The sequence below is a fragment of the Coffea arabica genome, chromosome 6c, assembly GCF_036785885.1.
Source record: "Coffea arabica cultivar ET-39 chromosome 6c, Coffea Arabica ET-39 HiFi, whole genome shotgun sequence".
Taxonomy (NCBI): Eukaryota; Viridiplantae; Streptophyta; class Magnoliopsida; order Gentianales; family Rubiaceae; genus Coffea; species Coffea arabica.
This window is the reverse complement of record NC_092320.1, coordinates 17254564-17282146: the sequence shown is the minus strand read 5'-3', so window position 1 is coordinate 17282146 and position 27583 is coordinate 17254564. Positions and strand designations below refer to the sequence as shown.

At 38.9% G+C, this 27583-nt stretch overlaps 2 protein-coding genes and 2 long non-coding RNA genes across 5 annotated transcripts; 2 read left to right on the top strand and 2 right to left on the bottom strand.

The window, feature by feature from the left end:
- Positions 1-936: 936 nt before the first annotated feature.
- LOC140004476 (uncharacterized) lies at positions 937-3727 on the bottom strand. Its single transcript, XM_072053486.1, has 2 exons — positions 1864-3727; positions 937-1643 (listed from the first exon to the last, which is right to left on the bottom strand). The coding sequence occupies exons 1-2, from the start codon at positions 3725-3727 to the stop codon at positions 1183-1185; spliced, it is 2325 nt and encodes a 774-aa protein (XP_071909587.1). The 3' UTR covers positions 937-1182.
- Positions 3728-16060: 12333 nt separating this feature from the next.
- LOC140008648 (uncharacterized) lies at positions 16061-16951 on the top strand. Its single transcript, XM_072053485.1, has one exon. The coding sequence runs from the start codon at positions 16061-16063 to the stop codon at positions 16949-16951; it is 891 nt and encodes a 296-aa protein (XP_071909586.1).
- A 1411-nt stretch (positions 16952-18362) lies between these two features.
- Positions 18363-20263, bottom strand: LOC113691521 (uncharacterized). The gene is made up of 2 exons (XR_011815417.1): positions 18750-20263; positions 18363-18610 (listed from the first exon to the last, which is right to left on the bottom strand). It is a non-coding gene; the product is annotated as an uncharacterized lncRNA (long non-coding RNA).
- Positions 20264-21697: 1434 nt separating this feature from the next.
- Positions 21698-25460, top strand: LOC140008519 (uncharacterized). 2 transcript variants are annotated; one of them, XR_011815934.1, is made up of 2 exons: positions 21698-22665; positions 24170-25460. It is a non-coding gene; the product is annotated as an uncharacterized lncRNA (long non-coding RNA). The 2 variants fall into 2 exon arrangements; XR_011815933.1 differs by lacking the exon at positions 24170-25460 and adding an exon at positions 23422-24015.
- Positions 25461-27583: the final 2123 nt, after the last annotated feature.

Here is a 27583-nt window from a genome sequence, read left to right as displayed (position 1 = left end):
AATTGAAGAGAAAGCTGCGGCCATTGTCACTGATTTTTGAGAATTCAATCCGTTCCAATCAAAAAGAGATAGCAAAGTTAGAAGAAGTGATTCTCTGTTTCACTTGGGATGACATACGGAGAAGGAAAAGAAAGTACTAAGAGTGCAACTGAAGAAAAGTCAAAGCTTTCCTAATTGCCCAGACATGTGCAGGAGGGGTCCTACCAAGAAACATGAAAAGAAAACATCAAAAACTAAGCTAAAGCTATTGCCTTTCCTCTGCAATTTCTATTTCGTCTTTAGTAGCCTCTCTGCACCGTGCCGCCGGCCTCCTTGCGGAGAGGACCTCCTGTGTGGTGCTCCAGCTCTCCCAGAAAACCTGCGCCGTCCTTGCCTTTGTAGCAATTACCAACATGGGAATAAGTTTCCCTGTTCCAAAAATGCCCCTGGATTAAGCTTTATTATTTGGACTCTTTTTTTATTAAATTGGCACTTGTTATCATATTTTCGTTCTACTCCCTGAAATAAATGCAAAATACTAAAAGTGAGTAGAATCTAACAATTAATTCACATAGAGTCAGGTAATAGGGAAAATTAATTATAAAATAAATGATAAAATTACAACCTATCACCTTTTGGCCTATATTGTTACATAAATAGTAAAAGCAAGGGAGGTAGGTGTAATTTAATAAACTTGAGGGGAGATCTCTGCAATTGTCAAAAATTTCAAGGGAGGTTTTTGAAATTATCCCTATAGGCTATGCAAGCTTGAATTTATGCAACTTATTTTTTTTAAAAATACAGCTTTGGATTGACCTGATCCTATCATTTTTGGCATGAGTTTTGTATATTTGAATCCTTAAACTAATATTTCTTTAAATCTAGACTTGGAATTGCAAATTGTTAGATTGGTAAGTGTTGCTCTGCCTAGAATTCACCTACATAAATAAAGACAAGTGGTAAATTCTCCTTTGGTATAAATATTATAGGTAGGTAGACACATCGATAGAAAAATTGGATATGGCAGAGATATCCACATGAAAGTCATCCATGGTGCTTGAACTACTTGTTCATTAATGAGTACACTTTTTTTTTCATTAGCACACCAAATGGCCGTATGTAGCAGCAATCTAAGTGCTTGGCCAAGTTTCCATTTTTGCAAAGCACGATCTTATTCTGTTTCCTACCAGATATCAAAGTTGTTTAGGTAGAAACATGGATAGAAAAATTGGATGATGGCAGAGTCGCAGAGATATCCACATGGAATTCATTTATGGTGCTTGAGCTACTCCTCCCATCTGCGCAGGTTTGGTCAGGCAGTGAAAGTACTGGTGGACTAACAAGCTGATTCACAGCAATGGTGTGCAAAGGCCTAGTTGGTTCTCGCCTGCCCACTTGCTGCATTGTTGGTCGACATTTCGGGTTTGTGTTGACGCAATCCAGGGCTAACGCTGTTGCAACAGCCACATTTCGAACGACCAAATGGTTAGTCGGAGGGGGCAGACGGGCATCAAGAAGATCCTTCAACATTATTGGTTCATTGGGTTGTGATGCTATGAACGAAAGGAATTCTCGTGGATGCTCTCCAAACAGCGTTTCCAGCACCACAACGCCAAAGCTATACACATCGGACTTTTCAGTGACCGCCATGGTATAGGCTAGCTCTGCATTGACAAGTAAGTATATATTTGGATACAGATAAAGTTAATCTCAACTGGGACAACTCTAGACTTACTATTCCAAAAATAATAATAATAATCGTTTCAGTTGGAAGAATTTTTTTTTCTTTTCTGTTCTTGAAAGTTAAGCCTAAAATGTGCATCAAGAAAATATGAAAAACAAGGTGAAAAGCAGAAAGGGATCTGGGATAGCAAGGTAACCTACCTGGTGCCATGTAACCAAAGGTGCCTGCAGTGACCGTTTGATTTGATGAATCAAGTTCCAAAATCCTCGCAGTTCCAAAGTCAGAAAGAGTTGCTTCGAGCTGTGAATTCAAAAGAATGTTGTTGCTTGATACATCCCTGTGAATGATTGGCGGATCACAATCGTGATGCAAGTAGGACAATGCACCGGCAATGCCCTTGATCAAATTCACTCTTTTAATCCAATCCAGTTCCACAGCTTCAGTTTCATCTCTCAAGATACAAAACAAGCTTCCTCTGTCCATATACTCATAAATCAGAAACATGCATCGCTTGTGCAGGCAGAATCCGAAGAGCTTTACAATGTTCCTGTGCCTGATTTTAGATAGCATGTCGGCTTCATTCCTAAAGCTCTTGTCAAAATTTGGATTCTCGCCTTCCAAACGGTGAAGCTTTTTCAAAGCCACTACTTTCCCACTTGGCAACCGAGCTCTGTATACAGAGCCATAACCCCCTGTCCCGATGCAATAACAGACATCAAAATCGTTTGTTGCTTTAATTATGTCTTCATAAGCCATATGTCCATCATAGTTCCATATTCTGAAAATGTCTCCGTGTTTATTGTCCATCAGCTCAAGTTCCACTTTCTTGACTTTGGTTTTGCAGAAGATATAAAGCACTAATCCGCCAATTAATGAGAACACCAAGAAGGACACGCCAAGACCTATGATGTAGTATGGGGGGTGATGTCTGTGATCGCCACAAAGAGTGGAATCGTGATGCAAGTCTGGATTGCCGACAAAATTTTCTGAACCAAACTTAGTGACAAGCTCACACGGAAGTTCACCTTCCAAAGCATTATAGGAAAGATCTAGAAATGTTAGAGAAGGTATACCGGAAAGTTGAAGAGGTATGGAACCACTTATTTGGTTAGAAGAGAGGTTCAAAGTAACTAGAGTAGTCAGATTGCGAAGGGTCGGAGGGATTTGACCAGTCAGCCGGTTGGACCCAAGGACAAGATGTTCCAAAATTTTCAAATTTCCTATTTCAGAGGGAATGGAACCATGAATTTGATTCTCAGCACCTGAAAGAGATACTAGTTTGGTTAGGCGGCAAAGAGTTAAAGGGAGGGCTCCTGAAAGATTAAGGCCACTGAAGTCTAATTCAACTAAACTCTTCAAATTTCCTATTTCTTCTGAGAGAAATCCTCCCATTGCAGGATTGAAGTGAATGTCTAGCCGGGAAAGATTTGTCAAATTAAAAAGAGCTGAAGGAATTGTCCCACTGAAGTAGTTATTGCTGAGGTTAATGGAGGCCAGATTGGACAAGTGGCCAAGAGTTGGTGGGATGCGGCCCCAAAAGCAATTCTGGCTCAAATCTAGAGTAACCAAATCTGTCAAGTTTCCGATACCTGGAGGAATTAAACCTCCAATCCAGTTCCAAGAAACATCAAGTTGTGCTAGGTGTGTAAGGTTTACTAGAGAAGAAGGGAGCTGGCCATGAAGATCGTTTAAAGACAAATTGAGATAGGTGAGTTTGGAGAGTGCACCTGTTTGATATGGGATAGCTTCGTAAAAGTTATTTCCACTGAGATCTAGTCTAACCAGGTTCCGAAAAGAAGAGAAGCTGAAATTTGTCAAGCCATCCAGAATTCCGTAGTTTGGAAGTAGTATGTCGGTAACACTACCAGCATCGTTGCAAATGATACCACGCCACTGGCAGTGGGCAGAGACGTTTCTTGCAGCAGTATCGTCTCGCCACCAGCCACTCTTGAGCAGTGCTTCAGCTTCCAATAAATTCACAGCAGACTCCTTTGCTGCTGCTGCCGCTACTGGTGCAATAGCCAGTATCATGAGAAGAACAAATCCGCTGCATACAACATCCATCGATGCTAGTACCATGAAAGACCGTAATTAACACAAGATAGATGAAATGTAAGCGCCCGCCCTGATTATGTAGTCTGGACTGAAAAACTCGCATTTAAAATGGAGTCAAGCCAGTAGTATCTTTCCAATCTGCATCATTCACACGGATTGTTAAAAGCAATGTGATATGCGCATTTTAAAAATCCAAGAACTTTCGTTTTTGTTGTTTGAGACTAGCGAGAAAGGGAGCAAATTAGTAATGTTTCGGTCTTAAAAAGTACATTTCGCTGCCAGTAATTCAATACTCTTTTTTTTTTAATCTCTTTTGCCTTCTATGGGCAATCAAATTCGTGACATGTGAACGCTAAGACATATGAGTTTAAACTGTAGTGATTCTTCGTTTGCATTTCTATAGATTTAGTCCAGACATACCTAACTAGGTCTATCTGGTCATAGGCATTTAACTCACTAACAAGCGCACAGTTAAATGTTTATTAGTGTAATTGATTAAAATGTGCAACACGAAATTAAATGTGTAGACCAGCACAATCTTGATATTTTGTCAATAATTCTTTTTTGGACACCAATTTTGAAAAGTGAATTACACGGTTATTTGTTTCTCTTGTGCATAGCATAGGTCTACATATGATCATGATCTTATATGTGATTAGTTTTCCCCAAAATGAAAATTGTTTGGTCAAATTTTGAAAGCCAAAATCAATGTTACAATAATTAGTAACGCATAAGATATAGTACTATTCAAGTTTTAAATTTATCATGACCTTGGACCTGCAGAGGATTAGAAATAGTAATCCACCAATTAAATGAGTAAACCACAAAGACTTTGTTGCTGCTTCCGTTGCTCGCGCAGTAGCTGGTATCGGGAGAAGAACAACCATGCTACATACAACATCCATCGATGTTACTATACAAGACCACATGATATATGAAATGACTTGATAATGTGTTCTTTCTGGTCTTGATTTGATTTCACTTTTGAGAGTAAAGATCTGTCTTCACTAGAATAGAAGTTGTTGTGCAACCTTTCTTAGACGTCGTTAAGCGTGTTGGTCCTCAGACTTCAGAGACTTAAATCCGAGTCAATGACTCAATTTGCATCTGGGACAGAAATATTGCTTAGTAGAGTACAATCGCCTGATGGATAACTACAAACCGTGGCGATGCTACAAGCTTATGGATACTACAAGCTTTACAAGCCATAAGATTCAAAACCTCATGGACGCTAGGAATAATCCATAATTTTATTTTATTTTTTATAGTACTTACTCCTACTACTATTACAATAACCATGATAACCATAACCATTTGGTTTTCACCTTTTAGTTGGGCCATCATCCTTAGCAGGATTACTACTTGCAACTCTTGAGAGCCTTTGAGCCCTTTTCCTTTTACCACTCGACATTAAAAGTCATATTATATTATTAACAAGAGGAGAAGACCCCCAGCCACGACAAAAGAGAGAAAAAAAAAAAAGAAACCAAGGACCGCTTCTTTAGTTTATGGACCCCCAGCCATAAAGGCAGCATAGTTGCGGCAGTAGCAGCAGATGCAACAGAGAGGTGCAGTGGAGAGCTCAATAAGTAGAGCTCGCATTCGCGGAATGCGAGCTCTACAGAGCTGAGCTCAATAAGTAGACCTCGCATTTCACGAATGCGAGCTCAATAGAGCTGAGCTCGCATTCGCCAAATGCGAAGATCTCCTTACGGAATGCCTCATCAAAATCATCCTTTTTGTAGAATTTTTTTAAAATTCATCACAAAATTGTAAATTTCTCATGGACGCTATATATAAGCTTTACAATACATCAGGGCCTTGGTGCTACTAGAAACAGAAAACATCAAGGCGCAGGCCCGTACCAGGAGTGTATTAAAGTCGAGTCGAGTCGAGCTCGAGTAACACCATATTTGAGTTTGAACTCGATAGATATGTGTGCTACTCGGACTCGAGCTCGATCAAGTGAAAATACCATGGCTCGAACTTGACTCGTGAAAGAGCCAGTTAAACTCGTACTCGAATCAATTGGACTCAAGTTACAAGCGAGCTTATTGAGCTCAATTATAAGTCAGGAGGTATTTGTGGTAAATAATATATATATATATATATATATATATATTATATAATACTCGAATAGTTTGACGAGCCTGGAAAATGGAGACTTGAGATCGACTCGCAAAAGCTACTCGAGCTTGTCTTCGACTGAGCTCAAATCGAGTCTTTGACTAAGCTGCTCGCATCTAGCTCGAATCGCTTGCATCCCTAGTTCTTAGAACGAAAGATCTGAAGTTTGTGGATCTTAGTTCCTTGATAAATTAATTGGTTAAAATTGTTGTTGATCAGATTCTTGTCTCCTTTGTACTGTTAACTGACTATTCTGTCCCTCCAAATGGTCATCCTCCTTTTGTTCCAGAGCCCCGTTCAAATCAGCCGCCGTCCTCTTTTTGTTCCAGAACCAACCACCACCAGCGGCCGCGCACATGAGTCGTCATCTTCTCGAAAATCCTTCGCAAACTGTAATTCTATCATGTTTCCCACCAATGTACCAAGTAAAGACATGGTACAATGCCACCAAAATGCCTATGAAGAACTTCAATTAAAGCTTCACTTGATTTCTCTCCACGTTAATATCCACCACATGCATGTTCTGAAGACTCAATTGTTTTGCATATTCTTCGCAAATCTGAGAAGGAAGACTTCGAATTATGATATACAACTGGTAAAAAAATCAAATTATTCAAATTAAAGAGCACTTGAATTTTCAACGCAAAATGAGCTATGCTGGAGATATCAACCAGAAATTTCTTTGTCCCTCGACAAGAAAAAGAACTCGGCCACCTTTCTCCCTTCTAAAACCTTGTCGACTGGCTTCCCTTGTCAAAGAAAACTAGAGTCTACAGATCATCATAGCAACTGCGGGAACTTATTGTCCTTCTTCGTGATCTAAGGTTATAAGCAGAAACTTTCTACATTTAAGAGAAAAAAATAAAGTTGATTTCAAGGTGGTAGCCCTGGAGTCGCCAGAAGTTAGCTGGTCAGAAAGTTGATTTAAAGGTGGGAACGCTGGAGAAGCCAGAGGTTTGCTTGTCTTCTTTAGGTGGTATCCGATCTATGTCAATAGCAACAAAAAAGAGGGAAAAGACATGAGAGACACGATGGTCATTTCACTGAAGATTGGAGAGCCTGAGGGAAATTTTGGAGCGCGAATATTATCTACCTTTACGAAAATTTCAAGAAAAGTTGTACAATTAAAAGGAAATTATGATAACCTTCTTTTGATTAAAGAACATTCTACATCATCCTCAAATGGCTTTCGAATCTGATTGGCGACTGTTGGCATAATAAACTAAGCTTAACCATTTCTGTTTAGTTATTTAACAGTGAAGGCTTTTTCATTCTGCTACTACTACTTGTACATTCTGTCACGAGTGCTTGCTCTGCTATTCTGCCCAAGCCAAACCTGGCTGAGGAAGATTAACGGAGCGTAAAACAAAAAAAAAAAAAATAGGTTAAGAAAAAAAAATAGGTTAAGGATTCCACCGTTCACCAAAAAAAAAAAAAAAAAAAAAAACCATTCCATTTCAACTAAAGATCGACATCCAAGTTCCATAACTTTTAGTTCGCTATCCCCACCATTATCTACCCTTCTTTCTTGGGCTGGTTGTGAGCGAGAAGGGATTTGAACCTCGACACCATGGTTCGTAGCCATGTGTTTTATGGGTTTTTAGTAGTTTTCCTATTTAATAATTTGTGTTTTACTTGATAATTTCTTGACATAGTAATTTCTTATTTTATAAGTCTGATTGGTTATAAAATAGGGCATTAGTTGAGGTATTTTTTAAAAGAGTATAACAGCGTCTGTAATGTTTTATTATGATATAACTTTCTTCTATTATTTGAGATTTCAATAACAGTGTGAATTATTTATCTTCTTTTTTCCCACATAAATATTTTGAGTAATTATTTTTCACTTCAATTATATAACCCTACACGTATTAATTATCATTATAATCCTAAATTTGAATTATATAGTGTCCTCTTTAGTTTTATGCTAAATCTAATGAAAGATCTTATAAATGTGATTAACAGTAAAAGAATAAAGAATAAAGAGAAAGTATCAGAACTTTCTTTGGCATTGTTTGAGAGTCTCGTGACGAGGGTAGAAAATTTGGTGGCACGTATATGTTGTTTGATAGGAAAAAATGACATTACAAAAAGGCTTAAATATATCTTGCCCTTCCATAATTAGTGATTGGTTTTAATTCGTCTCCCGTATCCACGAAATAGACATAAAATAATCCCGAAGTGCAATTCCTGTTTGGCATACAACAAATTCTATCTTTGTCTGTTATGTAAAGACAATTACACCACTAAAATATTTTAGTTTTTGACAATTTTAACATTTTGGCACCGATAGATAAATTAGTTTACTAAATCTACCTTCCCATTTGAGGGAAATTGTCATATCATGTGACCATTAAAATAAATAAGAAAGAAGGTAAAGAGAAAATATAAAAGGAACATAAAGATCGACACAAAAAGAAAACTCTTTTCTTTGGTAATTCATAATCACAAATGGATACTGCTGCAAATTGGTAGATGTCAATAGTAGCTTTGGGTTGCCATTTAAAACTTCTCAAATCTGAAGTAGTTATCTTTTGTTCAGCTAGGACTGAATTTTTTTTTTTTGCCTGCGTAGAATTGGTTTTATTATGCTAAGCAATTCAGTGAGATGTTTGCTTAACTCCTAGCTTGTGGTTCAATCTGCAATGACTGCTATCTTTTACTTGGTAATGGAACTAATGTGTATCTTCTAATGTTAGGAGATGTTATATGGTATCTTATTTCCTAATGACAGAAATATTACTTATTTGCTTCTCTTGCTTTGTCTTGGGTGTAAAATGTTTTGGGATTAATGTACTTTTCTTGGATTAATTTTAAAGCAGCTAAACTCTTTGGAGGAGTTGCTTTTGGGTTGAAAAAAGAATAACAATAGGCTGTTTTATTCATATATACAATTAAGTACTTGCAATTACTTAAAATGGGGTGGTTGCCTCCCTCCAAAAATAAGGACAAATTTGTTCATCAGTCACTTTAAGTCAGTTAAAAAACAAACAGAAATTGCATTTCATGGGGTAACACAGAGAGAATTGAAAGTATCTCTAATTACAATAGGCAATATGTATTTAAGCCTTACAAAAGAACATTTTTAACCTAACCATTTCTTCAAATCTTGAACTCCACAAATGGAAGGAAGCTTAACTTCCTATTGAAATCTAAATCTCTCTGTTTCTTGGGTTTTTTTCCTATAATTTTTTTCGTTCTTGCCATTCATTGGCAATGAACTACATAATCCATCTTTGTACAAGGTTCATTACAGTTAACTACCAAAAGATATCAAAATGGTGGTCATAGATTGTGTATAAGCAAGTTGTGAGATGTAACGACCGCAATTTTCCATTTGTGCAGATTTGTCGCATACCTGACTTTTATTATCTTCTATCCCTCCAAACAAATTATTGTATCAAGTAGATTTCTTACAATCTCCTACTCAAGAAAAAAAAATTCTTGATTTAATAGCTGATTCACAGTGATGCTGACTTGCTAAGCAATGGCCTGGTTGATCCTCGCTTGCCCACCAAAAATTGCTGTATGAGATGTCGCATTGTTGGTCGAATGTCTGGGTTTGAATATATGCAAGCAAGGGCCAAAGTTATTGCCAGAACCATATCATGAACGGCCAAGCAGTTGGTAGGAAGGGGCAGACGGGCATCCAGGAGATCCTTCAGCATTATTGGTTCATTGGGTTGTGATGATGAGGAGGAAAGGAATTCTCGCAGATGCTCTCCAATCAACGTTTCTGGCATCACGACGCCAAAGCTAAACACATCAGAATTTTCAGTGACCACCGTGGTGTATGCTGAAAGGGGGAAACTCCTCGAAACAGTCCACCAAAGAGGTCAATATATAAGTCAAGAACCTAATTCTGACCAAAAAACTTAAGCCACTAGATCTCGAACCCTTACTTATATATTAACCGCTCTGTCTCTATCTTTCGAACTAATGTGGAATATAACCTTTTACTTATGAACCTACAAATCTCCCTCTTCATGAGTAACTTCCGTATTAAATCCAAATTTACAAGCCCTTCTTCGAGTCTACTCTAATTCTCAACGCAAGCCCACCTTATTACTTAATGTCACCTCTTCTTTCAAATATGGACCCACTCTTCTTCAACATCCAAATTACATTCCGGACCCTGCCAATCTTTGACTTCTTGGTCTAACCGACCGGACCTCCTGTCAAACCCATGATGCACCTGATCCACTGGACCCCCTGCCAAACCCATGGCGCACTTGGTCCAACACTAGCCAAACTCCTTAGCACTTTGACACTTCGGTCCACCATGAAGAAGTGAATTTTTACCGGTCCAATTCTTAAAAGAATCTCTACGTAGGACAATGCATGGGCAATGCACTTGATCAAATTGACTCTTCTAATCCAATCCAGCACCATAGCTTCAGTTTCATCTCTTAAGATACCAAACAATCCAGCTCTATATTTTTTGGTGGTGTTGTTATTCCTCCTAACTAGAATAATTAACTAATGGAGTAGTATATTTTGCTGATAATATTGCATAGTAAATGTAGGCATATTAGTAAACTATCAAGATAACTACTCTTTTAAAAAGGAAATAGGCCTACAATTTGGAACAAATATTAAATGAAATTGAGTTTATCTTTGTATGAGACTATTTTTTTAAAACTTTTTTTTTTTGGTATGAGACTCTTGAATGATTCTCTGTCACCTTATTGGTCAGATTTTTTTATATTTTGATGAATTACAATTGAAAATTATCTCACCATTATTGAAACTTACCTCAATTACCACGCCCAAATCACGCTCTTTAAAGATATTTCCCTATTATTTTTGACCATTCAAATCTTGTTTCTGACAATGAAGCATGGCCTAACTGGTAAGTTACTTCACCTTTAATTGAGAGGTTACGAATTTAAATCAATCATGAAGGTGAGTGAGGAATTCTCTCTTTGTGGGAGCTTCTCTCTCTAGAACAGAGAGCTTTCTCTCCTCAAGGTAGGAGTTTTTAAATTTTCAAAAACTGCACCAACCTCCAAACTGCGCCAAAGCCGCTTCACCAATTCTCACACCTTCATCGATCCAATTGAGAGGCACCATAGTAAAGAGGAATCACAGATTAGTTCAGCACTTGACGTTAAATTATCCCTGAACACGAAGGTAGTGTCGGAAGCCTGGCGAGGAAACTTTTAAGCGGCATTAAAGGAGAATCACTTACAAGGCAACTCCAAAACTCACTTGGCTGGACAGCAAGCTTAGGCATTTATGGTTTGATAGCATTAATAATATTCTACCTTGTTTCTCTAGGGTTGTTATGATAGTACTCTATTAGGCCTTTTCTCTGGTACTAGGTTTCTCATCACACTCTTTAGTTACCGTTTCTTTTCTCTTTCCTTCTTACTTTATCTCTAGTTTAACTAAAAATCTATGGCTTTGACTGTGTAGTCCACAGGTTGGACTTCATTTTCAGACATTGCTGGAAGTTGGTGTGGGGACACCTAAAAGAACTCAACAATGGCGGACGATCTCACTTTTGCCTTCAAAAGATTTGACCTGAATCCAGAGGAAGAGGAAGGAGTCGATCTGAGCTTCGAGGATATCCAACAAAGCGTGGAGGAATGCCAATTAAGTCTGATGGGAAAAGTTATTGGGGAAAAGGTTACAAATTTCACTGGGATTAAGAACTTCACAGCTCATGTGTGGGGCTATCCAAGAAACTTGAAGGTCACTGAACTCAAAGCCAATCTTTTTCAGTTCCATTTTGAATCTAAAACAAGAAATGGAAAAAGCTCTTTATGGCGGTCCATGGGTCATAAACAACCAACTACTGGTTATCAAGAAATGGGAGGCTGGGATAGAGAGGAAGATGGAGGTGTTTAATAGTGCATACCTGTGGGTCCAAATCTGGAATTTGCCGATCCACTGGATGAGTAAGGCTGTGGGTTTTAAGATCGGAGACATCTTCAAATCTGTAAGGGAAGTCATTATCCCTTCCAGTGGGGGAAAGGCAGGAAGACACATGAAGATTTTGGCTGAAATGGACATAGCAAAACCATTGGCAAGAGGAACAAGGGTCAAGTTGAATGGAGTACAGCAATGGGTTGAATTTAAGTATGAAAAGTGTTCGGAATTTTGCTACAGGTGTGGAATTATTGGTCACGGTGATAAGAAATGTAACAATGAAGGACTAAATCAGTACAACTTAAGAGAAGACCAATTTGGAGCGTGGATGAAGGCTGGGAATATCATGGCTTCACCTCTGAGGACCAGGACAATGGAGACGAGGGAGGAAAAACAGGGGAATGGAACACAACTAATCCGAGGGAATAAGGAGACAAGAGCAAAGGAAAGAAATAATGACTTTGAGGAAAATAGCAAGGAAGGGAATCAAGTTGCTGTTATACCAACATTAGGTAGAGGAAAACCTGAGCTTGATAATACCTGTGGAGTACGAAAGGCAGATACAAAGGTACAGGATAAGAAAGGGAAGGAGGTATATAAAGAGGGCCAAATGGACACCAAAACGGAAAGTGAAAAACAGGAAGGGATAGGGGATAAATTTAAAATAGTTCCAGAACCACAGGGGCAACATGAAGGGAAAGGTATGGAAAGAAATAAGGAGAAAGTCTGGGAGGTAACAGCACTTCAAGAGAGAAGGAAGGAAAATGTAGGAGTTCAGGAAATGATGGAGAACGTAGGAAATAAGGAAAACATGGAGAGACAGGAGCACGGGAGCAAGGGGGATATGAACCAAAACAAAGAAAGTTCACAAGAAGGACAAGAGTACCATTGGGCAGTATAAATAACATATCTGTGGTTAAAACGCAAGGGGGAAAAAGGAAAACCAGTGAGTGGAATGAAGATGTTGAAATGCTAGAGTCTGGCCAGGATCAAGAAAAGAACAAGATAATGAGGATAGAGCTGCACACCTGTGACCAGACGGGGAAATTGGAGGCTATTCCCTTAATGCCTCCACGGTCTAAATGAAGGTGGCGGTGTGGAACTGCCGAGGTGCAGGAGGCCCCTTGGCAGTTCCCCAGTTGAAGGAGATAATCAATCTCTACTCTCCTAATTTAATTTTTCTCTGTGAAACCAAAAACCAAAAAAAGGTCATGGAAAAGTTTAGGAAAAGAATAAACTATGAGAAATGCTTTGTTATTGATGCTTTGGGCAAGGCCGGGGGTCTAACGTTAATGTGGAATAGTGAGCTGGATGTGGTGTATGTCAATAGTGGGGGTTTTTACATTGAAGCTAAGATTATGGAAAAGGACAAACAGTTCAGTTGGTGGTTCATTGGTGTGTATGCAAGCACTGATGACAGAATAAGGAGGGAACAGTGGAGAATTATCAACCAAGAAAAAGGAAAGTGGGGAGAGCAATGGATGCTGGCTGGTGATTTAAATGATATACTGTCAAATGAGGAGAAATGGGGTGGGAGAAGTAGACCTGAGAGCAGTTTCAAAGATTTTAGAGAGTTCATAGAAAGTAATGCACTGATAGACCTTGGGTTTGAAGGAGTGCCATGGACTTGGTCTAATCAATGGGAGGGAGGTGGGCTGGTCCAACAAAGACTAAATCGATGCCTAGCAAATCAAGGATGGATCCAACATTTCAAGAATGCAAGGTGTACACATCTGCATAAGGAAGCATCTGATCACTGTATTGTTCTAATGGATACTGAACCTGTTAAGAAGAATTACAAGAGGAGATTTTACTTTGACCAGAGGTGGACCTTTGAGGAGGAAACTAATACTGTGATTTCGAATGTTTGGAAGGAACAACAACAAGGATCCAGGTTTTTTAAAGTGACAAGAAAAATCAAAGCATGCAGATTGGCATTGATGGAATGGAATAGGAAGAAAAGGAACAACTCAGGAGAGGTAATACAGAGGTTGAAAAAACAAATCAAGGAAGCCAAGCAGATGGAAGCTGGTCAAAGGAGGGACACTCTAGATGAACTGAAATGCAAGTTGGGCAAGGCATATAGGGATGAGGAAATCTACTGGGCTCAAAAGGCAAGAAACAAATGGCTAAAGCATGGAGATAAAAACACTGCCTTTTTTCACGCCTCTGTGGGAATAAGAAGGAGACAGAATAGGATTTCAGGCTTGCAAAAAGAGAATGGAAGCTGGTGTGAAACAAAGGAAGAACTGGTGGATGAGATTGGTAATCATTACAGCAACATCTTCAACACATCACAACCGGCTAACATTGATGAGGTTCTCGATGGTGTCCCCCATACAATTTCTCAGCAGATGAATGAAAATTTGATCAAACCTGTGGAGGAAAAGGAAGTCAAAGCTGCTGTATTTTCTATGCATCCAAATAAACCGCCAGGTCCTGATGGTATGTCACCTCTTTTTTTCCAGAAATATTGGCATATCATAAATTTGGATGTAGTAAATGCTATTAAGAGTTCTTTTCATAGTGGGTATATGCTGAAGGCAGTCAATGAAACCCTGATTACTCTAATCCCAAACGTGTCTGCTCCCACTAATATTAATCACTACAGGCCAATCAGTCTTTGCATTGTCCTCTTTAAAATTGTTTCCAAAATCCTGGCAAATAGGCTGAAAAAATCCTGTCTAAGTGCATTACTGAAACTCAATCTGTCTTTGTGCCAAGCAGACAAATCCTAGATAATGTTTTCCTAGCTCACGAGGTTATGCATTTCCTAAAACATAAAAGAACAGGTAGAATAGGCTTTATGGCTATCAAGCTTGACATGTGTAAAGCTTATGACAGAGTGGAATGGCAATTTTTGGGAAGAATAATGCTAAAAATGGGATTCTGCCCCATTTGGGTTAGATGGATTATGAATTGCCTCTCTACCGTCTACTATTCTTTTAATCGTAATGGAGAAAAAGTAGGATATGTCCAACCTAAGCGGGGCATAAGATAGGGAGACCCATTATCCCCCTACCTTTTTTTATTTGTTGCGGAGGCACTCTCAAACTTGAAAAACAAAGTTGCAACTAGTAAAATGTGGACAGGAATCCAAGTGGGAAGAAAGTGCCCCCCCATTACACATCTCTTTTTTGCAGATGATGCCTTGCTCTGTTGCAAGGCCACAAACCAGGAAGCTTGGAAGATTCAAGAGCTGCTGGACAAATATGCAAGAGCGTCTGGACAGCTAATCAACTTGGACAAGTCTGCTATCTACTACAGTAGGAACACTGATTTGGATACCAGACAGGAAGTATGCAGTATACTTGGAAATCTAAGAGAAGCATTTAGTGGGAAGTATCTTGGTCTTCCTATGGTGATAGGGAGGACAAAGAATCAGGTGTTTGGGGAAGTAAAAGCAAGTGTAACACAGAGAATACAAAGCTGGAAAAGAAATCTATTGAGTCTTGCTAGAAAGGAAGTATTGCTGAAATCAGTGATAATGGCACTCCTAAATTACACAATGTCGTGCTTTAGAATCCCAAAAGGAATGTGTAGAGACATTAGTAAACAAATGGCACGGTTCTGGTGGGGGGCAAACGAGCATCAAAGGAAAATACACTGGACCAATTGGAAGGCACTTACTGAGGTGAAAGGAAAGGGAGGTCTAGGCTTTCGAGATCTGGAAATGTTCAACACAGCTTTGCTAGCAAAACAACTCTGGAGAATCATTGTTATGCCTAACAGGCTTGTTAGTAGAGTTATGAGAGCTAAATATATGAAAAGAGAATCTGACTGGATGAAGCATGCCCCTACTTCAGCATCATACCTATGGAAGAGTCTTCTGAGCGCCAGATTCCTTTTGATAAATGGAATAAGAAAACAAGTTGGGGATGGAAGTACCATCAAGGTGTGGCAAGACAGATGGATACCTGGTTCAAGAGATGGTAGAATGGAACATGATAGACCAGCATTGGGAAGCATCCAATATGTCAAAGACCTGATTAAACATGGACAATGAGATAAGGAGCTAATAAATCAAGTTTTCAGCAGAGAGACGGCCCAAATGATTGTAAGGATACCACTCAGTATGTACCAAAGGAGAGACAGGATCATCTGGCATCACTCAAAGAATGGGGAATATACAGTGAGGTCAGGGTATACTTTAGCAAAGGAAATGGAGGCACAGGCAACTAAAACAATGCAGCTCAAGGAGAAGACAAGTAGCCATAATAGGAAGGAAAGTATGTGAAAGAAGTTGTGGGGAACAAATGTCAAACACAAACTGAAGCATTTTATGTGGAAATGTCTACACAACTGTCTTCCAGTCAATGACTTGGTGCACGGCAGAACAGGATGGGGAACAACATATGCAAAAGCTGTGGGGATGGAATTGAAACTATAGAGCATCTGTTCTTTGATTGTGAATATGCAAAGATGATCTGGAAACTCAGTCCAATCAACTGGGATGGATTAATAGATCTGCAGGCTTGCTTTTGGAGATGGTGGGAAGGACTCTTAGAAGCAACTCAAAGAGTCAATGGCAAGGAGCATATAGAATTAACAATTAATCTCCTCTGGCAAATATGGAAGGCAAGGAACCAGATTGTCTTCAACAACGCAAAAGGGGAGGAAATTTCAGTGGTAAGGAAAGCTCAACAAGAGTGGATGGAGTTCAAGGAAGCTGTGGAACTAGAAAGTAGAGCTGGCATTGTTGAAGCAACTCCACATCAGTATGATAGACGATGGAAGCCTCCAATGGAAGGTGTGTACAAGATAAACACTGATGCTGCAATCTCAACACAGTCAATCAGAACTGGTAAAGGAATAGTGGCTAGAAACTGGAAAGGAGAGGTGCTGAAAGCTTGGGCCATAATGGAGGAGAAGTTGGGGGAACCAGAAATTGAGGAGGCTGCAGCAATTAGAGCTGCAATGCAATTTGGAAAGGCAGCAGGCTGGAGAAGAATCGAAGTACAATCAGATTGCAAGAATGTGATAGACTGTATCTTAACCGTCTCATGCAACAACAGCAACTGTGCTGTGATACTGGAGGACATACAAAAGCTGAGGGAGTTTTTTGAGCAATGCAACTTCTCTTTTATACATAGGGAAGGGAATGAAGTGTGTCATAGGCTAGCAAAGTTTGCCTTGAAGCTAGTTAATGATGTATATTGGGAATCATGTTTCCCTGGCAGGATTAAAGATCTAGCAAGAATAGATTATGAGGGCAATGAGCTCCTTTTGTAAAGTGCTCTTGTATTATCAAGTTTAAATCAATACAAATGTTATCATTTTGACAAAAAAAAAATGAAGGTGAGTGAGGAATCGCTATTGATCGTCCAAAAAAAGAAAAAAAACTTTTTCACCACTATTAAATGTGATCAAAAATTTAAAGTTTTCAATGTTATCAATTTTCTATTCATAACAACTCAAAACAATTTACGTACTTAAATTAAACTTTTTCTCCCTTTTTGTCAATTTTCTTTCGGACAGAGAGAATAATAATTTAAGTGCTTGGTCATGTTTCTATTCCTTTGATTTAATTCCCATAGATATGCCCTCACCCAGTCCACTATCACCTCTGTCTTCATGCAAATTCCCTCAAATATGAGCTTGTTCCTTGCATGCCAGATCATCCAAAGTGTCATTACAAAACTCTATATTTCTATTTTATCACCAGATTCAAAAATAATTCCCATGAGTTCCTTCATGCATGATGCTTTAATCTTTTGAAAGTCTATGGACAAGTCTGTGAGATTCCAAAATTGTCTTGGATAATGCTTTCCAATTTTTCTTTTCATTCAACTTGGATGACGGTTCCATCTTTCCTTTCCAATGTTTCTATTCTCCAAAAACATGACATTATTGAGTTTCCTGTCGGATGTCAAAGTTGTTCCGGTAGAAACGTGGAGATTAAAATTGGACGATGCTTGTTGGGTTTCGTGGACTGTGGTCCATGTAAGTATTTGTCATGCCCACGAATAGACCCAATTGACAACTTCAACGGTGCAGCATGATATGTCTTTATGGGTCCTTGCCTTCCTTTCCAGTTGATTATGCCCAGTTCGTTCAAGAAGTAGTTATTTTTACTTTTGACGAAATTTATACAATTTTGATCCCAAAAGAATAATGGTACTATTTTAAACTTGCCAAGTAGCCTGCAAGTAGAGCAGTTGATTCGTTAATCACATCTATAAGCATTAGGAGTATTAGCACAAATAATACTTATTTGGGTAAAAAGAAAAAAATTATTATGATGCCCTTCACACGGTGAAACAAAGTATTTCACTTTATATCTCCCCATGTACTCAGTTAATTAGATGAGTAGACGGTATGATCGGATCGCTTTATAAAGTTTTGAAGAATCAAGTATAATTCTGGAAATAAAGCCCAACAAGTAGAATCTCCTTTGGCTTAAATATTGATGACAAAATTTCCTAGGCTTTTAATCGGCATATAAGAGTTGCTTTTCATTAATTAGCACACTTTCTTTTTTTCTATTTTTATTAGTACACTATATGGTATATGCAATAATCTCAGTGCTTGGTCATGTTTCTACTTTTATAAACTGATTCACAGCAATGGTGTGCAAAGGCCTAGTTGATTCTCGCCTGCCCACTTCAAATCGGTTCACCACTTGCTGCATTGTTGGTCGAAATTTTGGGTTTGCGTTGACGCAATCCAGGGCCAACGCTGTCGCGACAACCACATTTCGAACGACCAAAGGGTTAGTCGGAGGGGGCAGACGGGCATCAAGAAGATCCTTCATCATTATTGGTTCATTGGGTTGTGATGATACGCAAGAAAGGAATTCTTGTGGATGCTCTCCAAACAGCGTTTCCAGCACCACAACGCCAAAGCTATACACATCGGACTTTTCAGTGACCGCCACGGTATAGGCTAGCTCTGCAATTACAAGTAGCGGATAAAATAAAGTTATTCTCAGCTGGACAATCCTAGGCTGCCAATCCTAGCTAGTAATCCAATTGCAATCCTTTCAATATTCGAAAATTTAAGCCATACATCGTGTACTGAGGATGCTCACCTCGGCAGTCCCTGTAAGGCCGAGGTGATCTCATTTCGTCCCTCACGCGAGTGAAGTGTTGTCTTGAGCATGATCCCTGACCTTGGGCAGGCCCCTGGCCAACTGTTTAGATGGCCTCTGCACCACAGGTTTCCACCTCGGCTGCACGCCGATGATGTCAGCCCGCCTGACATCATCCGAGACCAGTGCTTTATCTGAAAAGCACCTGGTATTCTTAATGGCAACTACGCAAGGTCCCCTGTCACCCTGCACAGGCGGCTACAGTGTCAGAGTCAGACCTCCTGACAGGGAGCAGAGCCGTAATGTCAGGACGTGGGTCCCGCCAGCATAAGCCCTCTGTCCTATCTCTCACTCTCACTCTATAAATACCCCACACATACTCCCAACAAGTAAGCATACTGTTCATTCACAAATACTATTGCTTTTCTCGTTCTCGTACTAACTTGATCGTCGGAGTGATCCCAGGGGAGAAGCCCCGCCATCCACTTCGGACAAGTGAATTCATCTCACCTCACTCAAGAGAGGACTGATTTAGGTCGGTCTAGTTACCCACCAAAAATCAACTCTTCATGTACTACACCTTGCTGCTCAACAAAACAATAATATGTAGTTACAGGTCTTTTTTGCTTTTTTCTTTCTAGTAGAAGTTAAACCTGATACGTGCAGAGATAAAATAACAGAAACAAGGCGAAAAAAAAAGAAAGTGTTCTAGGAATAAGAAGGTAAATACCCGGTGCAATGTAACCATAGGTGCCTGCAATTACTGTTTGATTTGAGGAATCAGGTTTCAAAATCTTTGCAGTTCCAAAGTCAGATAGAGTTGCTTTAAGCTGTGAATTCAAAAGAATGTTGTTGCTTGATACATCCCTGTGAATGATTGGTGGATCACAATCATGATGCAAGTAGGACAATGCATTGGCAATGCCATTTATCAAGTTCAATCTCTTAATCCAATCTAGCTCCACAGCTTGAATTTCATCTCTCAAGATACAAAACAAGCTTCCTTTGTCCATATACTCATAAATCAAAAACATGGATCTCTGGTGCAGGCAGAATCCAAAGAGCTTTACAATGTTTCGATGCCGGATTCTGGATAGCATGCGGGCTTCATTCCTAAAGCTCTTATCATAATTTGGATTCTTGCCTTCCAAATGGTGAAGCTTTTTCACAGCCACTACTTTCCCACTTGGCAATTGCACTTTGTACACACTGCCATAATTCCCTCTCCCAATGCAATAACTGACATCAAAACCTCTTGTTGCTTTTATTATGTCTTCATAAGCCATATGTCCATCATAGTTCAACATTCTGAAAACGTCTCCATGTTTGTTGTCTATGGGCTCAGATTCTACTTTCTTGACCTTAGTTTTGCAGAGGATTAAACATAGTAATCCACCGATTAGTGAGTAAACCACAAAAAATATGCTAAGACCTATTACGCTGTATTCGGTGTAACCAAGAGCAGGCTCTCTCGCTGCTCCTGCTGCTTGTGCAGTAGCCGATATCAGGAGAAGAACAACTTTGCTGCATGCAACCTCCATCGATGTTAGATATATGAAATTTAGGCCTCCTGATAAGTACTCTGAGGTAGCATGAATTTTAAAGCTCTGCTTTTAAAGTCTAAGTCAAGGTCTTTCCAATCTGCGTCTTAGGGGGCCAGGGAAGACTTGTAATGTGTTCTTTCCAGCCTTGATTTGATTTCACATTTGAGCGTCAAGTTCACCGCAATTGTTGTGCAAATTTTCTTAGAAGACTTTTCTGCGGTGCTTAAACACGTTGAAGACTTTTTTGTTTCTTTCCCTGCTTTGTTTTTTCCTTTTCCTTTTCCTTTCGATAATTTAAAGGGAGTTCCACTCTCAAGGATTACCGAGTGCTGAAACTCATGAAAACACTAAAATCGCACCTAATTTACAGTATGAATACACACATCACTCTTCCGAACTAATTACACTTTTGCTAACATATTAACAGCTGACACTCTATTAACTAATAGCACGTGCTCTAGGACACTCGTTGGCCAAACCTATTAAACAAAATACTCTTGTATAGTTTAACTTTTATTTAAATTAGTTCTTAAGTGTTTCTTTAACTGGACTGCATCTAGTATGTTGAAAGACTTTTAATAATATTGTGGATCAAAACATACCTAGGAATTATATCCTAAGAATTGTAAAACTAACACATTTGGAATGAATACATACGAGTGTATATGTGGTGGTTTGTGGTATGAATAACTAATTCAAGGGCAAATTGTATGAAATTATCAAATTATATTTATGATGTAATGCACCAATGATGACCAAAACCACGCCACTCAAATTAGGAAAGAAAATTAATTGAAAACTTACCCAAAGTTTTGTTTTGAGATGAAAAGGAGAAAAAAATTAAGAGTGATCACAAAGTTTTGTTTTGAGATGATAAAAGAGAAAAAGTTAAGAGTGACCATAAAGTTTTGTTTTGGGATGATAAAAGAGTAAAATTTAAGAGTGATCTTTTAGGTTTGTTTTGAAATGAAAAAAAAAAAGAAAAAACATATTAACATTGAACTTATAGTTTCATTTTGAGATAAAAAGGAAAAAAACTAAGAGTTACTGCCTCTGTCACAAATTAGTTGTATTTCAACTGTAGACACCAAATTTTTGATTTTTTAACTTTATTTGTTTAATTAATTTAATCTTAGTTTTATTTATTTCAATTTTAGGGTTTTCATTTATTATTATTTTATTATTTTATTATTTATTTTTATTATTGTTATTTATTTTATTTTTGTTCTAGTTTATTTTTGGCTTTACATTAAATTTCAGGAAAAACAAAAGAAAAAGAGAAAAGGAAAAAGAAAAAGGTGAAAATGACAAGTGGAAATTTGCATGTGGGACAAGTGTCCCTTCTTGTTTTTTTACAACACATCACCAAGGTGGCAAGGGGTGAGGGACACTTGGTAAGTTTTAAGGAATTTTTGAAAAAAAAAAGCAAAGAAAGAAGGAAAAAAGACAGAGGCAACAGAAAGAATGAAAAACATAGGAGAGGCTTCAGGCGGCAAAAAAAGAAAAAGAAAAAACGAGAATAGGGGCGGCGGACAAGGCAATTGGAAAAAAAACTTCATCTGGGGACGAAGAGTTTTGAGCTGGAACAGAGTAAAGGGAGAGCTTCGGCTGGAATCAGAGAAAAAAGCAGAGAAAAAAGGAAACTGAGGGTAAAGAGAGAGAGAAAGGCATCGACAAAAACTGATAGCAGGCAAAAAAAAAAAAAAAAGAAAGAAAAAAAAACGACGGGGGAGAAATTTTGGGGGTTGAGCAGAAAGAAAAATAGAGAGCAAGAAAACAGAGACCGGGGGGAAGCTTGGTCGGCAGAGAAAAGGGGACGGAAAAAAAAAAGAAGAAAACACAAGAGAGGGCTTCGGAAGTTGGGGGACAGGGGGAAGAAAAAAAAAGAAAAACAGAGAAAAAGGAGGAGAGAGCAGCATCTGGGTTTGGGGATAGGAGCTAAACAGAGCAAGAGAAAAACAGAGGGGGACATCGGCGGAGGTCTTTGGCCAATAAGAAACCACGGAGGAGATATTCGGCCAGAGTAAGATAGACGGGGAGCCAAAAGAAATAAAAGGTAACAGAAAAAGGAAGAAGAAGAGAAAAGGCTCACGGCGGAGGAACCAGGCGGCGACGGTTTGAAAACGGGAAGAAAAGAAAAGAGAAGAGGGGAAAGAGGGCACAACGACTCCAGTGAAACTGCTTGAGCTCAACAAAACGGCTTCAAGCGCCAGTTTCATGGCCAGAGCCTTTCATCAATTTCTTCTCCACCTGCTCCTCTTCCATGGATGACTTGAGCGGCGACAGCAGCGGAGACTTCCAACTCACCAAACCATCACTACCTCACCGATTCCACCGTTATTGCCCGCAGAATCTCCCAAGCAAGAGCCCCTGTAAGTTTTCTCTTCGAATTTCAGTTCTTCTCAAGCCTCTGAAATGAGTTTGCCGTGGCATTATTTAGTGCAATTTCCCTGTTAAATAGCTTAAATTTCTGAATACATATGCTTATATGCTAATTGGACTGGGATTTGATTGGTTTTGCTGATGATCTTGGGGCCGGTTATACTCTCAATTAGACAAAGATTGGCGGAATGTTTTAATGACCGTTAGATGTTTGGTACAATGTCTGAATGAAATTTTTAAACCAAAAGAAAGAGTCGCGTGTATTTTCTGTATGCAATTCAAAGGAGAATCTGGCCGGTTCAAAGCTGGCCAGAATCCGTGCGTTTGCTAGCCAGAAAGAGAAGTGATGATTTCTTGAAGTTGATTTTTTCCACTTTTCGTTGTTGCATTTTTGCGATGTTCGGAGCACATTTGCCATGCATTTGTTCAGTACAATTTTCATGTTGTTTGTTCATAATTTTAGATTATATGTGCCTTATATATTAAATTGGACTGAAATCTCTTGTTTGTTGAACAACTTTGGGGTTGATTAACTCTAATTTGAGCAAAAATTGATGAAATTCGAATGCCCCCAACCTGTTTGAGAAAATCCCCAGCTGAAATTTCCTTTTGAACGATGTTTGGCTTGTATTGATATGCGAGGAAGACGAACTGGGTAGGGAAAATATTTATGAATTTTCAATTTGACCCCTGGACTTTGCTTTTCTTTAATTTCGCCCCCAAACTGCTATAATTCTTTCAATCAGGTCCCTGTTGTTATTGCATTGGAACCCCTCAAGTCACCCCGCTGTTCTGATGTGACCCAAAAAATTGGAAAGGTTGAATTAATCTCACCCCCTTAAGCTTAATCCCATGCTTGCCTATTTTATGTGACTTTGTGGGATAAATTAATTCGGGGATTTAGATCATAATTGTGGCTTAATAATTTTAGTTAATTTACTAATCTTGTTGGGTTTAGTTATGGTTAGGGTTTTGGGTAATAATACTTAGTTGGGTTGGGCTAATGGATTTTGGTTTGCTTCTTCTGGGTCTATGATTTGGGCTTGGAAACTTGAGGCCCTTAATTTTGTATGAGCTAGATTAGTGAAAATGATGGGCTAACCAGATTGTTTTCCTTGGACTTCCGATTGGGCCGAATGATCTTGGCCCAAACAAATAAATAAAATAGCCCAGTGGTTTAATCCATTAAGAAGCCAGAGAAATGAATTCGCAGATCAGTCCCTGTACTTTCCTTTAATTGTACTGTGCCCCTGGATATTTTCAACTGCTTTCAATTCAGTCCCTGGTTTAATTGCAAATGAGTCCCTGAACTTTATTTTTCTTTAATTTTGGCCCCAAAATTTTGCCAATCTTTGCAATCAAGTCCTTTCTTTTCTTGACTTCTTAAATGTGGGTTGTTGACATGATTTAATTGATTCAAATTCATGTTTATTTTTATCCTTTGTGGTTATTCGTCAAATAAATTGGCACCTTGACTCCTTTATTATTTTGGAGGTAAATAAGTTGATTTCACTCCATTAGAGCTTCATTTCAAGGGAGGTATAAATTCTTTTATCCCTTTTGCCTCTCCTATGTGATCCAATGTGCTAAGTGTGAATCGCATGCCTAATTTGCTTTCATTACCATTCTTTAGTTCCATTATTTCATTCATTCTTGTTTTTATTAAATTATTCTTTTAAATGAGGTATGTGTACACCTCTTGGCTTGTAATAGATAGGGTGAGCTTTCTTGTCCATTTTCCCTTTCCCCCCTTTGTTTTAGTTAGCAAATGTAATAAGTTCATTGCTTGCTTTCGCTGCTACGTGTTTAATCGCTTTATTAGGTCCTTGCATCTAGTCAAGCATGCTAAGTGTTATGTGCTACGTGTTTATAAGTGACTCGCATGTCTACTCGCTTTTTATAGTCATGAATGAATGTGATGGATGAATGGACGTCACCACACTAGTCCAATGCTAGTTGTGGCCCCCTTTCTCGTCACCACACTAGTCCAACGCTAGTTGTGGTTCATTGTTCCGTTTCCACTAGTCCAATGCTAGTAGAAATCCATAGAAAGGGCTAGTCCAACGCTAGACCCAATAGGCTTTTTCCTTTCTTTTCATTAGTGCGTCATTGGCTTGTTCACCACATATCATACAACTTTCTTTAGTTTTATCATTGGGCATGTTCCTCGAATCCCTTTCCCCTCACTTTAGGTTTTGCATCCCATACTAGCTATAGGGTTCATTTTGCTTGAGTGTCCCCTTAAATATGGGATATAGACGAGTGTGGCTTTTTCTAAGCCTTAGCACGCTTGTATTCTCTCTATCAAAGGGCAAATTGAGTCACGATTTAGGTCTCCCCGTACCCATTATGCATGAATTCCCTAGGTTCATGCATCCACTCTATCATTACGCTTTCATTTTTTCCTCCCATTTGCACACGTACACCTTTTATCCCTCCATTTGCACACGTACACCTTTTATCCCTTCATTTGCACACGTACACCTTTTTATCCCTCCATTTGCACACGAACATTTTTATCGTCACTTGCACACATGTACTTCATATTATCATTTCACACACCGCACCTTGCCCACTCACGTGCACATTTTCACTTACATATTATTGCCTTTTATTACTTTTTTTCAAACTCATGTCCTCACATTGCATACATGCATTCCATTCATTTGCATCCCACTCGCATTATTCGTGACCCCTTCAAAGGATCGTTATTGGGCTTCACAAGTAATGTGATTGGCACCACTCAACCTTTGAAGAGAAATTTCTCCCAATACCCCTAGGTCTAGGGTTTGCATTCATGTAGCGCATCCAAATGTAATAAATTCTTTGGTTAAAACAAGAAAATCTTTGATTAAATCAACGCAACTAGCCTTGGCTAGGTCGAAGGGGTGCCTTGGATTTTTATCCTTGCCTTCCCCTTCGTCAAATGTGACTCCCGAATCTTTTTCTTTGTTTGCGTGGACTAGGAGTCGTTCAAAAGGGTTTCTTACTTTTTTTTTCCTTAAAAAATTCACTTTTTGGGTGACTTGGTACACCCTAACTCTATACCAAGTGGCGACTCCATTTTCATATAAAAAGCCCTTTTTGAACTATTTTTCTTGGGTCAAATCGTCGCATTTTCAAAAGTCCCATTTAGACCCATTTTCTTTTAAATCACGATTCATTTTTCAATCACACAAAATACATCTTTCTCAAACCATTTATTTATTTATTTCATCAAAAAATGGGGCGCGACAGTTGGCGACTCCACTGGGGACTTTCGAGAGTCCGAGCAAATTTGATTTAATCAACCTTTTTCTTCTTTTAACCTTTTCATATATCACATTTGGGTGTTTTAGGGTTGCATTTTTTCCTTTTTTAGGATTTTGCATTTCACGCGTGTCCAGCTAATCCCTCGACTCATGAATGTATGTTTGAATGAATGTTTACTTGTTATCTCGCGCTTACATTGCATTTTGGGAGGTATGGGTCACCCTAGAGCCTCGCGTTGGTTCTTGACCCTTCCCCTCCAAACGAGCACTAGCATACGAGCATACGCTTTACTTCTTTTATCCCTTTTATTTTTCTTTAGTGGCTTGTCACGCCACTCCACCCTATTAGGATTAGGTGACTCACTTGGCCATGTGATCACGACACGATGTGTGTGTAGCATGTTCCAATGAGTCACTCAATCTTCCGCTTTAAGCTATGGGTTGATAGCCTTTAGCTTTTAGTCGAAGGTTGAGGATTTTGATAGATTCACTCAAACACGTAGCCGTGACACGATGTGTGCGTAGCGGTGTTTGGGGAATCGCTCGAGCCACCGACAAAGAACCTTGGGATTGATGACCCTTGGTTTCTAAGTCTGAAGGCTCGGGGACCTGAGCTTATCGAGTTTAGATGCATTAGCGAACCCCAGTCTCATGCATCCATATTAGAATTGCCTAGGGTAGAGTCGGCCTTATCCTGAGCTAAGCACACTATTCACGAGGGGAGGGGTCCAACCCCTTTCTCCCTTTTATTGCTTTATTTCTTTGTAATGATTTCGTTGCTACAATGTGTTATGTGTATTTATCTGGCTGAACTAACTTTTCTTGGTTTTATGTCCCCATTGCATTCACAAACCCTATCAAATAAGAGGTCTGGCATGACCTTCTTTTAGAACCTACCCTCGTAGATAGATTATTGCACGTTTAAAGATTTTGGTATATTGCATTCATAGATTTTGGTAATTGCATAGCATTTTAGGCCTACCCTGGCAAATAAAGGGTTCCTTAGGTCACGTTTCATTTCGAATTGCACATTTCATCGCTTTAATAACTGGCATCATGCATAAACCCTAGAAAGGGAATGCCACTTAGGGGATCCCGTGTTAGGAATAAGCCACCTTGTGTCTCGGATACTTAATCCAACGAGACTTGCACGTTTACATTTTGTACCATCCAAAGGGGTAGTGCACAAGGTAAGGTAGGATCCGATCATTTTCATAGAGTAATCTTTGGGAATATGAGCATCTAATAATCACTTTTTGGCCATTTTATCAAAAATTGGTAAAAATCCCTTGCGTGAAGGACATTAATTTGAAGAAATTCACAAATGATTCCTCCTATTGAGACGATAAATAAATTGAGGCCAAAATCGTGATTTTAGAAGGCTCATAGACTAATTTTTTTTTTTTGAAACCATCAATGGCCGGCCGATTCAATCGATCCATTTTGTCAATTCATAATCAATTTTGAATAAACCATCATTTGATCAATTTACCCTTTTAGGGTCACCCGGTCGATTTTGAATAAATCGTCAATTCATTTGACCAATTTACCCTTTTTAGGATCATTTGATCAATTTACCCTTTTTAGGGTCACCCGGTCGATTTTGAATAAATCGTCAATTCATTTGACCAATTTACCCTTTTTAGGGTCATTTGAC

Bases quoted from the DNA above. Each gene is read 5' to 3' on its own strand.
- LOC140004476 (XM_072053486.1), bottom strand. From the start codon at position 3,727: ATGGATGTTGTATGCAGCGGATTTGTTCTTCTCATGATACTGGCTATT. The intron at 1,644-1,863 runs GTAGGTTACCTT...TTGTCAATGCAG, and splicing joins CTTTGGTTACATGGCACCAG to AGCTAGCCTATACCATGGCG.
- LOC140008648 (XM_072053485.1), top strand. From the start codon at position 16,061: ATGGGGAACAACATATGCAAAAGCTGTGGGGATGGAATTGAAACTATA.